Raw genomic sequence first — 13,861 nt, forward strand, 5'->3', positions numbered from 1 at the left:
CATTGTTCCAATACTGTTGGAGGGGACTGTATTTTTACACTATCTGGCCCTGTATCTTGTTCATCCTCACCTGTGTTTAATAAACATAAGTTTAAAGAACTAACGTGCACCACAGTGAACATTAAAAGATTAGTAATTTGTCCTGTTAAACTAAATAAGCTTAGTTCTTAATTCTTATCTTTATAATGTGGAGTTACCCTAGCAGTTAGCTCGTAGCGGTTAGCCAAAAACAGCTGCACTGAGCACTCTGATATTCAGTGTATCTGTACTAGAAACTAGCTTAGCAAGTGAGCTTCACAACACAATACCATAAGAAAAAAACACAGACTTCTGCGTTCTGTTTATCCAATCACTCATAGATCAGTGCATAGACGTGTATGTGTAAGTGTACCAGTGTGTGTGGGTGTGGTTTATATACGTTAAATGTTCTTCTGCTAGAAGTGCTAATGGATATTTGGTGGAGGCTGAGCAGTTTGGAGTTTTATTGGTAGTAGGTCAGAAACTGATGTGGTGCCAGAACAGTATCATATGAACTCACACTTTATGCTTTCTTTGCAAACAGCTGTTTGTAGTGTCCTTTCATGTGTAGCCTTGCTAATGACGTTCTCAAAATAATTAGTATTGTGAATTGAACTGTAGACTTTTTATGTCCTTTGGTATATGGTCAAGTATATACAAGATTTCAAGATACGCTTTTTCAAGAAGTATAAGCAGTGTAAAAGTATAGAAGTGAGTACATTTATGTGGGTTTAAAGTGAAAGATTTCTGTGTGTGTGTGTGTGTGCACACGCGAGAACCTCCTACCTGCTCCCCAAGGTGTTCCTTGTTTTCTATTTGCATTTGATGCTGATAATGCTACTAATCAATGACAACCAATGACTAATATATATTTTAGGTCTTGTAATGACTTGTTATTTTTTTAATATTATATACACATATAATTTTTCCCACAGTATCCTACAGTAATTAACTGCCTTAACTACAGCACATCCGGCTTATAGCTAGCCTATATTTAGGGAATGCATGTGCCCTAGTACAATATAATTATTTTAATGCAGAGTGTGATATTTTTTTTTAGTACGTATATAAATACATAACCTTTGCATATCGGCAAATACCGATCTGATAGCAGTGTTTAATTAATAAACCAAATACCTCATACTTAAAGCATTGGGACTGGCTTAAACTTTACATTACTATCTAAAAATAAATATAACAAATGAACACAGATATAAATGTACAACATTTCTGTTTATTTGTCAATGAAGTAATACACAGGTGTACAGTACCTTTACACAATTTACTAGCACAAAATTAATATAACAGCAGAATGCAAATGAACAAAAGATGTTTACTTTTGGACATTTATGTACAGGATAAATAGAGGATAAATGTACAGACTAGTACACATACACTAGCTGATGAGGGATTTAAACTTGAATTTATTGATTTATTTTGACAGTTTAATATAGTAATTTATAGTATGTGTTGCTTTTGCTACAATTTGTATGTCATGTCAGTAGTTTTTTTTTAAATCAGTATTATGAAGCCTTTAATATGCGGTTGGCCGTGACATTAATGATCGCAAAGCCAACAGACAGCAGTGGTGTTGCTTACAGCAGGCTTTGGCAGGAGTGGAGACTGTTTCTCCTAGCTGGATTACTTACTGACAGTTGTTGCTAGGCAGGGTGGCACACTTCTTGTTTTGTTTTTTTTTGTGAGCTTTGCTGTATGTTGTACCTGTAGGTTACTCTGAGTCTATGTTATGAAGCATAGAATAAGGGCTAGTATTGTTAAATAATATTTTTTTTGAGTATGCTTGAAATACAAATTATCTCTCTCTTCTCTACACACAATTAATTTTTGAACGCAGCTTCACGCCAGAAAAAGTAGACAGACTGTGTAAAGAGTACAAAAGAAGTTGCAGCAATGTTAAATATTATTTAATTTACCAACAGTAATTAAATTATCAAAGAAATCTCTTTTCATATTTTATTGTTGTATAGATATAAAAAGTAATTAAAAGAGTTGGTTGCTTTTAAAATATCTACAATTTTACCAAAATCTATAAGCAGATTTTTTTTGTCAGTACTAATTACTAATTAATTTGTGTGTTTACCTTAATGTTTAGGCATTTTAAGCTCTAATAACTATCTCTTGTTCCCTCTCTTTGGGAAGCAGTTTGTAAGTATATTGGTGCTGTCCAGTGAAAAATAATTATCTCTATTTTTGTTGATTTTTAGTTTAAGACATAATTTGAACACACAAATTGTCCCTTACTGTGTCTCAATTTCTTAATGAATGAACCAATAGAAATTCTGCATAAAATAAACTTTCTTTACATTGACTATATATATATATATATATATATATATATATATATATATATATATATATATATATATATATATATTTATATTTTTAGAAATCCAAACCATACATGTTCCATAACAGCCAGAAGGCTGCTGAATGTGCTTATTAAAAATATATATATGTATATTATGTACAAAGTTTTAAATTAAAGACTTATTTGATGTGAACTACTTCTTACGCGTTAAGTGGTTAGAAATGCATTTCAGCATATGGATGGGCCTGAGCTGACATTTCAAAATCTTCTCAGTGCTAAGTAATTAAGGGCTACACAGCGGAGCTTTTAGGATTTGACCCACATTGTGTTTTATTAATTTATATTTATTGTCCATGTCTAGACTGATGTTTTAGCAATCAATTGGTCATAAATATATTCCTCAAAATCATGAAAAAGACATGACGAAGTAATGGAAATTTATTGGTTAAAATGTGTATGAACCTTGAGTCTTAAATCTACCTTCTAAACTTTTTAAAGAGCCACAGACAGTTAATCACATATAAGATGCAAGTTAGCTTAATGATCTAACAAAAGTCTGAACTAAGTAGAACAAGTGGCATTATTTATGGCTCTGAGGGGCGCTATTATTTGCTGTTAGCTAGTGTAGACGATACTGTAGGCATGGAAAAAATGAACAAAAGCTGTTAATTTATATTTGTTTGAAGTATTGGTTAAAATATGAGGTGAGGTTGCGCAAGATAGAGTTCCACAGTGAATCCGAACACCTACCTGCTTCTTAGTCTAAAAAAAAATTAGTGTAGCCAAGCCAAGTGCTGAAAAACCTACGAGGAGCTTAAACTTATTGGGGGCTTAATTTATTGTTTTAAATTATTGTGTTTCACATTAATATTGTGATATCCAACAGTGCTTTTCCACAACACATTTTTAACAAGAGTTTTGAAGAGTAACTGTTTATTTTACCTTGAGTGTATTGACAAATATCTTTCAATTATGATTACTTATCTTAGTATCTATAATTACATAATCATTGTGTGAAACCTTGTATTCTATATGCATAACCAATACTCACATTGTATTTGATCATTTTTACTCACAGTGTATTTTACATGCATTTATATAGAAGATTAACCAATAATCACAATATATTCTTTACATATATAGTAAAACATTGTTTGATCAGGCATGTGACTAACACAGACTCTATTGTGACAAATTAACCCACACGATACATAAGGCGTTTACTAACACATAGGGTCTATTGTATGGCGGTCTAACCACGCGCTACTAACACATTAACATATAACATATGAGATCTATTGTGAGACTTGTGTAACTCATGCTTGAAGCATTTCGTTTACTGCATGTCTCTGACTAACGACCATCAATCATCAGCTAGTGCACTCTGTACGAACTAAATTGATACAAAGGAGGCTTCGGGACGAACAGTGCGGCCTTTCTCTCTGTGCGTGCAAAGTCCTTCACCTACCAAAGCGGGAGGACACGCGCACATAGGGAGGGCGGCACTGTCTAATTACTGGAACAAAATTACACTGTCTGACTGGACCCAGTCAATTCTTAAAACAATACCACACTGTCCGGCTGGACACAATCAAGGCCAAACACTAGTGGTCCAGTCAGACTTGTGAAACTTGAACACTAACACGTGAACATATGCATACTAACATGAGATGATTTTAGCAACGCCTCATCAGCAGGCTTCACGTCATTTGGGGTATAAACATGGAGTCAGATCAGAGGGGGGTCAGAACTTCTACTGGGACGGCTGTTAACTGTCTTGTATGTATTGGTTCTCCTGAATTCAGTAATAAATACTTGGTTTGCTTTCAACTTCACTCCACCTGTCTACGACTCTCTATCAAACGAACACGTAGGGGAGTTGTACCCCGGACGAGAGGTGGTACCTTTCATTTTCTTTTCTACAACAGTCTGAAGGATTATCTTAAACTACTGTGAACTTCATGAATTTATCAGATATAATAGAACAACCTCCATCCATTTCCTCCCACTTTCACCTCTACTCTTGTTCAGTAGATCTACCCAGGAGACTGTTGCTATAGTGATCTGTTCCATCTATGTAGTAACCATAGAAACTGTCTCCTGGATCACACAAAGCATAGGGTGTTAGACAGACAGAATTACCATATGAACCCTTGAACTCTCTCTCTCTCTCTCTTTCTCTCTGTCTCTCTCTCTCTCTCTCTCTTTCTCTCTGTCTCTCTCTCTCTCTCTCTCCCTTTTGCATGCTCTCTGTGGCTTTCTCGCTCTCACACACACACACACACACACACACACACAGATGTTGGTTGGAAAAACAGACAGTCACACAAGGACAGTCCATCACAGACACCTCAATTTAATCTGAAGTGGATTATGAGTGATGTGATTTACACAGCACACAAATAAAGTAGGAGATTAGGAGACAAATTCCAGCCACACCAGCATTAACATCAATTACACCCCGCTGAGATGAGACAGATATTTGGGGAAAAAAATGTTTGATTTGATAGCAGGTAATCATTTTTACCATCACTCTGGGTGTGGAAAGAAACACAGTTGCAGTGGAAAGAGGGAGACAGAGCCTCTGAGATACACTCATCAAGATGCTGCTGCACTGAGCTGCTCTGACTGCATGCCAGCACTGATCTGAGGATGGATGGTTTAGGTTCCAAAGAGAGAAAGAGAGAGAGAGAGAGAGAGAGAGAGAGAGAGAGAGAGAAGGTTTTCAGATAGAAAGATTCACAGCGGGCTAGGAATATCACTAAATCTTTGGGGGGAATGTACATTGCAGATCGTGCGAGCATAAGGTTTGGGTGGTATCCACATTCTCTTTTGTGGAGTTTTGCTATCCACTGATGTATGCTTTTTACCGGCCCAGAGCATGAGATCCACAGCTGATGCACATTTTTAGAATGTTTAATTGTGTTTATAGTAATCAGTATCATTGTTTGCTTCAGTGTTACAAAAGTGTAAATGGGAATTAATAATAAATATAATAAACAAAAACAAATAAAGAAATTCTCATAATAATCAATTACCTTAACCTTAACCTAAGTTTCTGTCAGGAGCATGTTTTTTTTTTTAAGATTCTTACCACCAATGTTGTACCATAAGCCAGTGTAATCAGTGAAAGCAGTGTGCGTGTGTGTGTGTGTGTGTGTGCACCCACACACGCACATTCTATTTGTGCATGTATAATGTGGCACATTACATTTTAGAAAAAATACAAAATATATAAAGTTCATAAAAAAATCACCTCTTCTCCTTTTTTTACTAGAACATCAGCTAAATATGGCCTTTAAAGGTCTTATTTCATCGTTTATAAACAAATTTTAAACACTCTAGTATGGTCTTAGGTGTTTTTCTTTAGCCCTGCTTTAGATCACTGAATTACTAGTCTCTGAATATAAGACAGGGTTTGGGCTCTTGCTCATGAATATTCATACATGCAAATACATCGCCTCTGACTGGCTAACAGCACTGCAGGAAAGAATGCCTACCTGCCCTTCAATCGCATTAAATTAATTATTATGTTATTGTTTGTCATATTTGTAGTGGATTAAACAGAGGATTTCTTCATTGCTTGGACACACACACACACACTACCCCCATCTTATGGTCTAAAAGGAATGTTCTAACTTTACAATCACCCCCAGAACACTCTAGAAGCCTTGGAGTAATCTTTTTCAAACAGCCTTAAATTTCAAAATGACATTTCCTGACTATTTCTTCACTCAGCCTTGCTCAAGAGCCCTAAATGCTCAAATTCTGCAAGGACTCTCTTCCCCCACCTTCGTAAATTCCGACAGGCAAGGACCGAGCCTTATCTGAGCACTCAGCAGAGGGGAGGAATTTCTCACTAAGAAGATTTTGCTTAAAATACATATATATTGACTATATAAAAAAAGTGTTTTACAGAATGTTTACTAAATAATGGTATATGTGTCTGGTATATGGTATATGTGTTTGGATGTGTCCTGATTAAATTTTCCTACACATTCAAGTCTGAATCAACAAGGTTTAACGAGCTTTATTTGGTTATCAGTGGTTTAACCATGTATTATCTTTTAAGTGATTTAATTGGGTTTAAATAATAACATGACTCTTGATCTCTTTCTGACAGGGTACCATCCATTGATGTATTTCTAAGATTATCTTGAATATTACAAAACTGTTTGTGGGCAAAATATATATATTACATTTATTGTGATTCAATTGTAAGATTGTTGTTTCCTGAATTTATCCTCACAAACTGGTATGCTGAAGAATGTATTTTGATCCACTGTTTAGTTGAGTTTTCTTTTGGTTTGGTCTATTAGAAAAATAGACCACTAGCTGAAGCATGGTGACCATGTGGGGGGGGGGTTTATGGCCCTTTGTGAAAAATATCATCTTCCCCGCCAAAGTTTGAAATTGCTCCTAGACCAATCAAAACACAGACATTTGGGCCACAGAGCCAATCGTAGCTCAAGGGCGAAACAGGCCACAGAGACTAATAGTTAAACTGGGTCAGACACAGTTCAGTTCAGGGCAGTTGGAAGAGAAGCAATTCAGTTGGAGTTGGAGAAGCAGTGGGAGAAGATGAGTTGAAGGTAGCAGTTGAAGAGAGAAGTGGAGGAGAGGTTCAGGGAGAAGTTAGAGGAGAGAGGTTAGAGAGGGCCTAGAGATGAAGAAAGGATAGACTGTTAGTTTAGTCATCTTAAGTTAGCTTTCTTAGACTAGTGCATTTAATCTTCAAGTATATTCTATATATTCAAGTATATTCAAAATATCTAAGGTTATTTTACAATCTACGAAGCCAAGCATTATTCCATCTAAGTTTAGCTAAAGTACAGCTGAAAAAGAGATCCGCGAGATCCAACCCAGAAACCTGCGGTCCGGAGGCCACCAGCAAGCCAACTGAGAGTGAAGGGATTTACCCTGTGGGTTCTAATGGGGCTCCGTGCTGACACAGGAAGTCAAACCATCATGCAGACAGGCTCACGTGATCCTTTTTCGGGGTGAAGCATCAGACGACCAACCCAGACGGACGTCACCAAGGCCCACTTCAACAACTCAGAGTAAGGCAGAGCTGGGTTTAATCTTTCGGCAGATGGTGTCTGTTGGTCATGGTTTGGGTCGGGTCTTTAATTTAGTCTTCTTTAGTATAGATGACTCATTCTGAGTTGCTTGGTTGGAAATAAGAACTGGTTTTGTAGACTTAAAATGCCTTAGACCCTTATTTAGAAATATTCACTTAATAGTTCTATTAATCTTTATTCCTTTCATACCAGTATTATAACGTGTTTGTTGTTTTATTTCTCATTTATCATTCTACACTATGATTTGATATCTAATGGCTACATTTATGACTTTTTAATGAATTATATACTCATATCTGTGTGATTTAATAAAATACTTTTATTTTACAAAACCTGTAATTTCAGTGTGTTTGTCTGGATAACTTGGTTATGAAAATTTCTGTCACCTGTAGAAACCACACCCTGAGATGTCTTGTGTTATTAATTAATTTGATTAATTAATTTATTAATTAATCTAATTAAATTAATTTAATAACTGGCGCCCAATTAAAAATATTTCAACATCTCAATTAGCACCAGGTATTAAACCACTGAGCCCGCTACATATTTTACATGCATTATAGTGTTTTCTTTAAGGAACACTTTAAAAATAATTTATAATGTAAATTTTCTTCCAGTTTGACTTAAAGCTGTAGGCAAAGTTTAAATGTTTAAAATGTGTCTAGTGTACATTGGCTTGATACTTAACTGTACTGATGTCTACCTTTCATCGTGTTATAGTATTTATGGTCGAATACAAAGTTGCAAACACCAACGTCTTAAGTCTCATCCATGTTTTTGATTGTTGTATTTGTGTGCCGTGGAGTTTCAGAACAGCTAGCTAGCTAACCTTGAATATAGAGGTTCAGCTCAACTGACTAATTTATCTGGTTGTGATGTAAAGTTTCAGACAGAGACACGATGAGCAACATTTGTCACATTATTAAGAAAGAAAACTTTATTTTTTGTGATTTGTAAACAAAACACATTACCACTTTATTCATTGAAATGAAAAAAGAAAAGATAAAGAGTAATGGATTTTACTACTTCACCGTCACATTTTGATGAGCAGGTGTACAAAAGAAGGTTTGACAACAGATGAGCCACCTACTGACCACCACCAGACACTGAGAAAAGATGACAGCATGAACGCTCACTAGGTACAAGCATACACTACATATACTGTATTTTACATAAGTTTTTTTTTTTACATTTTCTTGAAGCTTATTTTTTTATTTTTCAAAGGGGTGAAAGAGAAGAGATAGAGCTGTAATACATAATAATTCAGTTACAGTAATACAGTGTTAGATCAGTATGTTGAAGCCAGACACAAAAGTGATATATATATTTTTTTGTTGTTTTTTTTTGTTGTTTTTTCCCCCCTCTCCTTAAGTTCTCAAAAACAAAAGCGAAAAGAAAGGAAAGGACTGATCAAGAGCTTCAGGGCATCACACTATTTAGCATTTACAAATATCTAGAAGGTTTAGTTACATTGTAGATGTCCATTGTGAGTGGGTGCAGAGGGTGTCAATATGCAAAGGCTTAGCAGAGACAGTACATACACAAATCTCTTGTGTGAGTAATGGATAAAAATCATAAACAAAAATAGTAAAATCATAGCAATCTATATCTATATTCATATATATCTCTATATAGTAAGTGTTTCCCTCTGATTAGGTCATGCAGCAGTCACAGCTGAGCGAACGTGACATCAGATTTAGCCATGGGTTTGGGGGTGTGGCTGTGGGGTAGAAGGCAGGCTGGAGACAGTAGTAGCAGAGTATAAGTGTATCACTTCACTGCCACTGAAAAGCATTGGTTCAGAGATTGGATTTTGATCTGGAGAAGATTTATCTATTCCAACTGATACATTTGCACCGAACTAACTCCAGTGATCTTCTCAGGCCAATTTCCAACTCAAAGCAATGTGACTATACAAAGACTAAACTACAGATTTGTGTGTTTAATCAGTAGAGCTGACTATTTAGTATTTATTTCCATCCAGATCATCACCTGCTCCAGGCAAACTCCATCTCTTGACCATGCGGTGTCCCCTCCCCTCCATTTTCTCCCCTCCCCCTCAACAAACACAAGCAGTGAAGAACCAGCAGCCAGAAGTGTGTTCACTGGTCACACACACAGACACACATCAGAACATACACTCTTTCTTACACACGCCCGCACAGACACCCAAAGAGGAGTGATATTCACTGAATAAAAGCACTAGACTGTGTACATATCTGACAGAGCTCTCAGAGCTGTCTCTGTTCTCTGCAGGGGAGATTTTACAGGCATTATCTGCATTACTCCATGCTACGCGAGCACACCACAATGACTAGAGCTAGCCTACCCAACATTCAGATAGAACAGAGGATAAACCCACGGCAGAGACACTCAGAGAGCAAGAGAGCTAAGAGAACAAAATATGCACTGTACAGATGCAATATAGATTAGTTAAAGCTCATAAAAACAGAGTTTAAAGAGTAAACACTGCCCTTGTTTCCACTTCAACAAAAACTGAAAAATCAGACAAAATTTGTTATTTGATTGTGCTGATGTGTGTGTTAGTCCTCCAGGCAGAGAAAGTCAGGGTTACTTTGTACAGGACAAGATCCACACACTGCACCCTCAGATTAATTAGGAAGCAGGCACAGGGAAAAACGAACAAATAGTCAAACAAACGACAACAAAAAAAAAACAGGTTGAAATAAAAGAAAATATTGTATAATATATGGGCAGCGATACCAGACATTCACAGCGTAAGCTTCAGGCCACTGCCAGAAAAGGGAAGTTTTCAGGGTACAAGAGTGATAAGGGTTGTAAGTTTTGTTCATCCGTGCCAACACTGTTCTTTAGATGTACTGTTCACTCAGGTCATCTATGCACCTAAGTATTCATTTCTAGCTATCTACATTTTTTTGTAGAATCAAATTCTCTGCTGCCTACATAGCTTAACCCCTAGTGAAAAGAAGAGATGCAACCAAAGCATCCCTCTTGCTAATCAGCAGCTTTGTCCATTTTTTCAAGTCCAAGAGTTTCCTGTTGAATTCCACACTCTGTCTCTTCCTGAAGAAGTTTCCCCCAGTTTTGCCCTGTTCAGCAATTTGCTATTCCAAGGCACAGCTACTTCTCTTGAAAAACAAAGAAGGGTAATCATGCTGCTGGGGGGAGAAGAGTGCTGTTGGTAGCAGAGTGCTGATTTCTGACCCTGTTTAAGATGTATGTGAGTATGAGAGTGTGTGTGTGTGTATGGCTGGGGAATCAATTTACATTTTCAGATAGTACACCTATACAATTGCTGGGAGAGAGCGCAAGTAACAAAACAGTATTAAACAAAACAAAATGTGCTTGCATTTCAACATTTAGCAGTGTTTTTCTTTCATTTTGCGTGAACACAGACCACTATTACTCTCTCCCGCAAACTGGTCTCTTTTAACTTTCGTTCTTTTGAAGAGTCTCAGGTGAAAGCGTTCTTTGTCTCTCTTTGTTCATCTGAGATGCTCCTCCGTTGTGGACACATGGATAGAGAACAGAGTGAGCAGAAGCATTTGTTTAGCGTTGTCACTGCATTTTACTGTACAGCATGGCGGGTGCTCTCTTCCATTGCTGCCATATTTACACTAGTGCATGTCCCACTTCCAGGTCTCAAAGCTTTCCTTTTAATTCCAAAACTACTTTTCTTTCCTACTGCTTTGCTTTTCCTCCACTGTCATTTTTTGTTCATCCTTTTCTCAGTCATAACTTGGTATGTGGTGCACTGCTTTTGAACTTTTTTTTTTATATCTGATTTTGCCTCCCTCTCTGATAAGATTGGAAAACAAGAACCACGTGGAAGCATAAGACAGAGGTGTCAACAGCAGCCTGAACAAGAAAGGGGGTGGAGTGACAATAACCCTGTCTGTCTAATATTGTGTGCCTTTTCCCTTAGTCTCTCTCTATCTCTCTATTTGTTTCTATTTCTCTCTCTCTCTCTCTCTCTCTCTCTCTCTCACACACACAAACACACACGCACCCACACCCGAACGCTTAGAGGACTGGATGGCTAGGCACTGTGAGGCAAGAACAAAATTAATCCATCATATCAAATCATCAGTTACGTCATCAAAGAGAATGTGGTTGACAGTAATCTGTGTAAGGCCAAATCTAATAGAATTATACATGAAACCAGTCTAAAGATCTTAATTAGAGGCTTCTTGCAGACACAAAATTAAATATTTGCTGTTTGAATCATTGCAGACTCCTGTTGAAATCTCTGTCTTACACACACAATTTTTTAACCTCTTCCTTTCCCTTCCTACTCATCGTCATCTTTCCCTTTATCCCTCTTGTCCTTCTTCTCCTTCTTCTTCTTTTTTTTCTTTTTGGCCTCCTCCTTCTTGCCAAAGGTGATGAAGTCACTCTTGTCATCGCCATCCTGCCCTTGTCTGATAGAGATGATGGCAGGTGAACCAGGGATGATGAAGGCTTCAGGTGGGACTTCGCCAGGCTTTAGATGAGGAGGGGGTCCGCCAGGGCCTGGGCCGTACCGGAAATGCCAGCTGTTACTGTCCACACCAGCGCCTACGGGAGGAGACACTTCCCCACCTTCATTATCTACCAGAGAGAGAAAGAAAAAGAGAGAAAAAAAAAATATTTATCATTGCATGTTACATGTTATCACCCAGCCTATATATGCAGCCATGTACTATTAAAATAAGCAATGTAAACAAAATATATTTTATGAATTATTTAAAAAATAGACCATGTCCTTATTTTCTTTAAGACTGGCTTTGTTGCAACCATGTAGGACCATCATAGCGCATCATTGGTAAGTACTGGCTATTAGACATGGAACAAGTCCAAAGACATTCAGGGTTCTCTTCAAAACAACATTTTAGCTGCAAAGCCTTTGGACGTTTTTTTCCCTTCCCTGGCAACCACTGTGATGTTGTAAATAACAGCATCCCATGACATGGCATTACACGCACTTTTAAGCCATAAAGCGAGGTGCCAAATGCGAATGTCCCATCTTCAAGTGTGCCCTGATAAGCTTGCAATATCTGACTGATATGGCACAAAATAGAACCGGCACTGTCAGGATGCAATTACATGTCAGGCCCAAACCATTACAAAAGGAAAAAGGAAAGGTCAGAGAAGAAAGGCTGGCATTTTAACAGAGGTAAACACACACTGACAGTAAGGCGAAGAGTGTGACACCCCCACACACACACACATACACACACTTTGAGATAAAACACTTTTTTAACCTCGATGTGTGATAGCAAGTTTTTTTTTTTTAAAGCATGGATTAAGGAGGGTTGGCTGTGTGAAAAGTGTAAGGTGTAGTCCAAATGAATTCAGTGGTAGTGTGAGCTAAGAAGAGGAAGTGTTGGTGTGCAACTGAGAAAGAGACTGATTCAGATTCTGCACAGGCTGTCTGGGTGTTAATGAGTCACCACACTGGTCGTGTGTTAGAGTTCCTCTTCAAGCCAGGGGCCACTCTCCTTCATTGGCCATAACTCACTGTTCTTTCAGCTCCAAATTCATATTCACTTCCATACAGCACTATTCATTTGGCACAGAATGCTGCAAAACAACCTTAAAGGCAAACCTATAAAATCTCTCTCTCTCTCTCTCTCTCTCTCTCTCTCTTTCTCTCTCTCTTTCTCTCTCTGGTATCAATAGGGCTTTATTTATTATAGCATACACTTAAAAATATTGGCTTATGTGACTTTCTATGTTAATGTTTTTATTTTGTCCCTATTCACACAATCAGTCGCTTTACACCTAGCTAATATTTTGGAGGTGGTGTGGTCATTGATTCATAAAAGCAGTAGTCCCTCCATGGTCAAACTCTTCACTACTTATAATACGAATAATAGAAAGTGCCTCACTGTTGGTCTTAAGTAAACTTCTAGAGGTAAACACCTTCATTTGGTTATTTTTCGTGAATTTGTTGATTTAGCAATGCAGTTGTTCAGAATCATGCGTACACACCAACCTTACCACTGTTGAGGCACAAACAGCCTAGATAAATAGACACAAGTGTGACCTACTTTGTAAACTTCTTTAGGACACTGCTAGTGCAGCTCCATTTTCTCCCTTATTTTTATAATCTCTTTTCAGGCTTCTCTTATGCTACCAAAAGGGTGTTTGAGTTCATTGGTGTGTGAATGAGTGTGTCTGCAAGCAGGAACTGTCCTTATACTAAGGTCCTCATCCTCTTGCTTTCTCTTTATATATATTTCTCTCTCTCACTATCTCTACCCTGTTCTGCCTTCCTCTGTTTGTCACTATATTTTACCCCTCACCGTACTGTGGCTGTGAATAAGAAAACTGTCATGCACTAAAATGGACAAAAGTTTCATTTATGCATGGTCTTAGAGATGAATATTCTAGAAAGCACACTAAAATGCATGCTCACTGCAGCAGAATGTGAAACAAGAAATTAAAACAAATCTAAGAATTAAAACTA

The 13,861-nt window shown here is 37.4% G+C and overlaps 1 protein-coding gene across 6 annotated transcripts in view; it reads right to left on the bottom strand.

Annotated features, from left to right (window-relative positions):
• Positions 1-8,433: 8,433 nt before the first annotated feature.
• The window catches only part of LOC103030246 (protocadherin alpha-C2), a 124,127-nt gene continuing 118,699 nt past the window's right edge, over positions 8,434-13,861 (bottom strand). For all 6 annotated transcript variants that reach the window (XM_022672058.2, XM_022672050.2, XM_022672052.2 and 3 more), the window contains one exon: positions 8,434-12,000. In XM_022672058.2, coding sequence (XP_022527779.2) covers positions 11,702-12,000 — 299 coding nt within the window. In that variant the 3' untranslated portion in view covers positions 8,434-11,701. The remainder of the gene's footprint in view (positions 12,001-13,861) is intronic.

Source organism: Astyanax mexicanus, chromosome 2, assembly GCF_023375975.1.
Source record: "Astyanax mexicanus isolate ESR-SI-001 chromosome 2, AstMex3_surface, whole genome shotgun sequence".
In the NCBI taxonomy this organism is placed as follows: Eukaryota; Metazoa; Chordata; class Actinopteri; order Characiformes; family Acestrorhamphidae; genus Astyanax; species Astyanax mexicanus.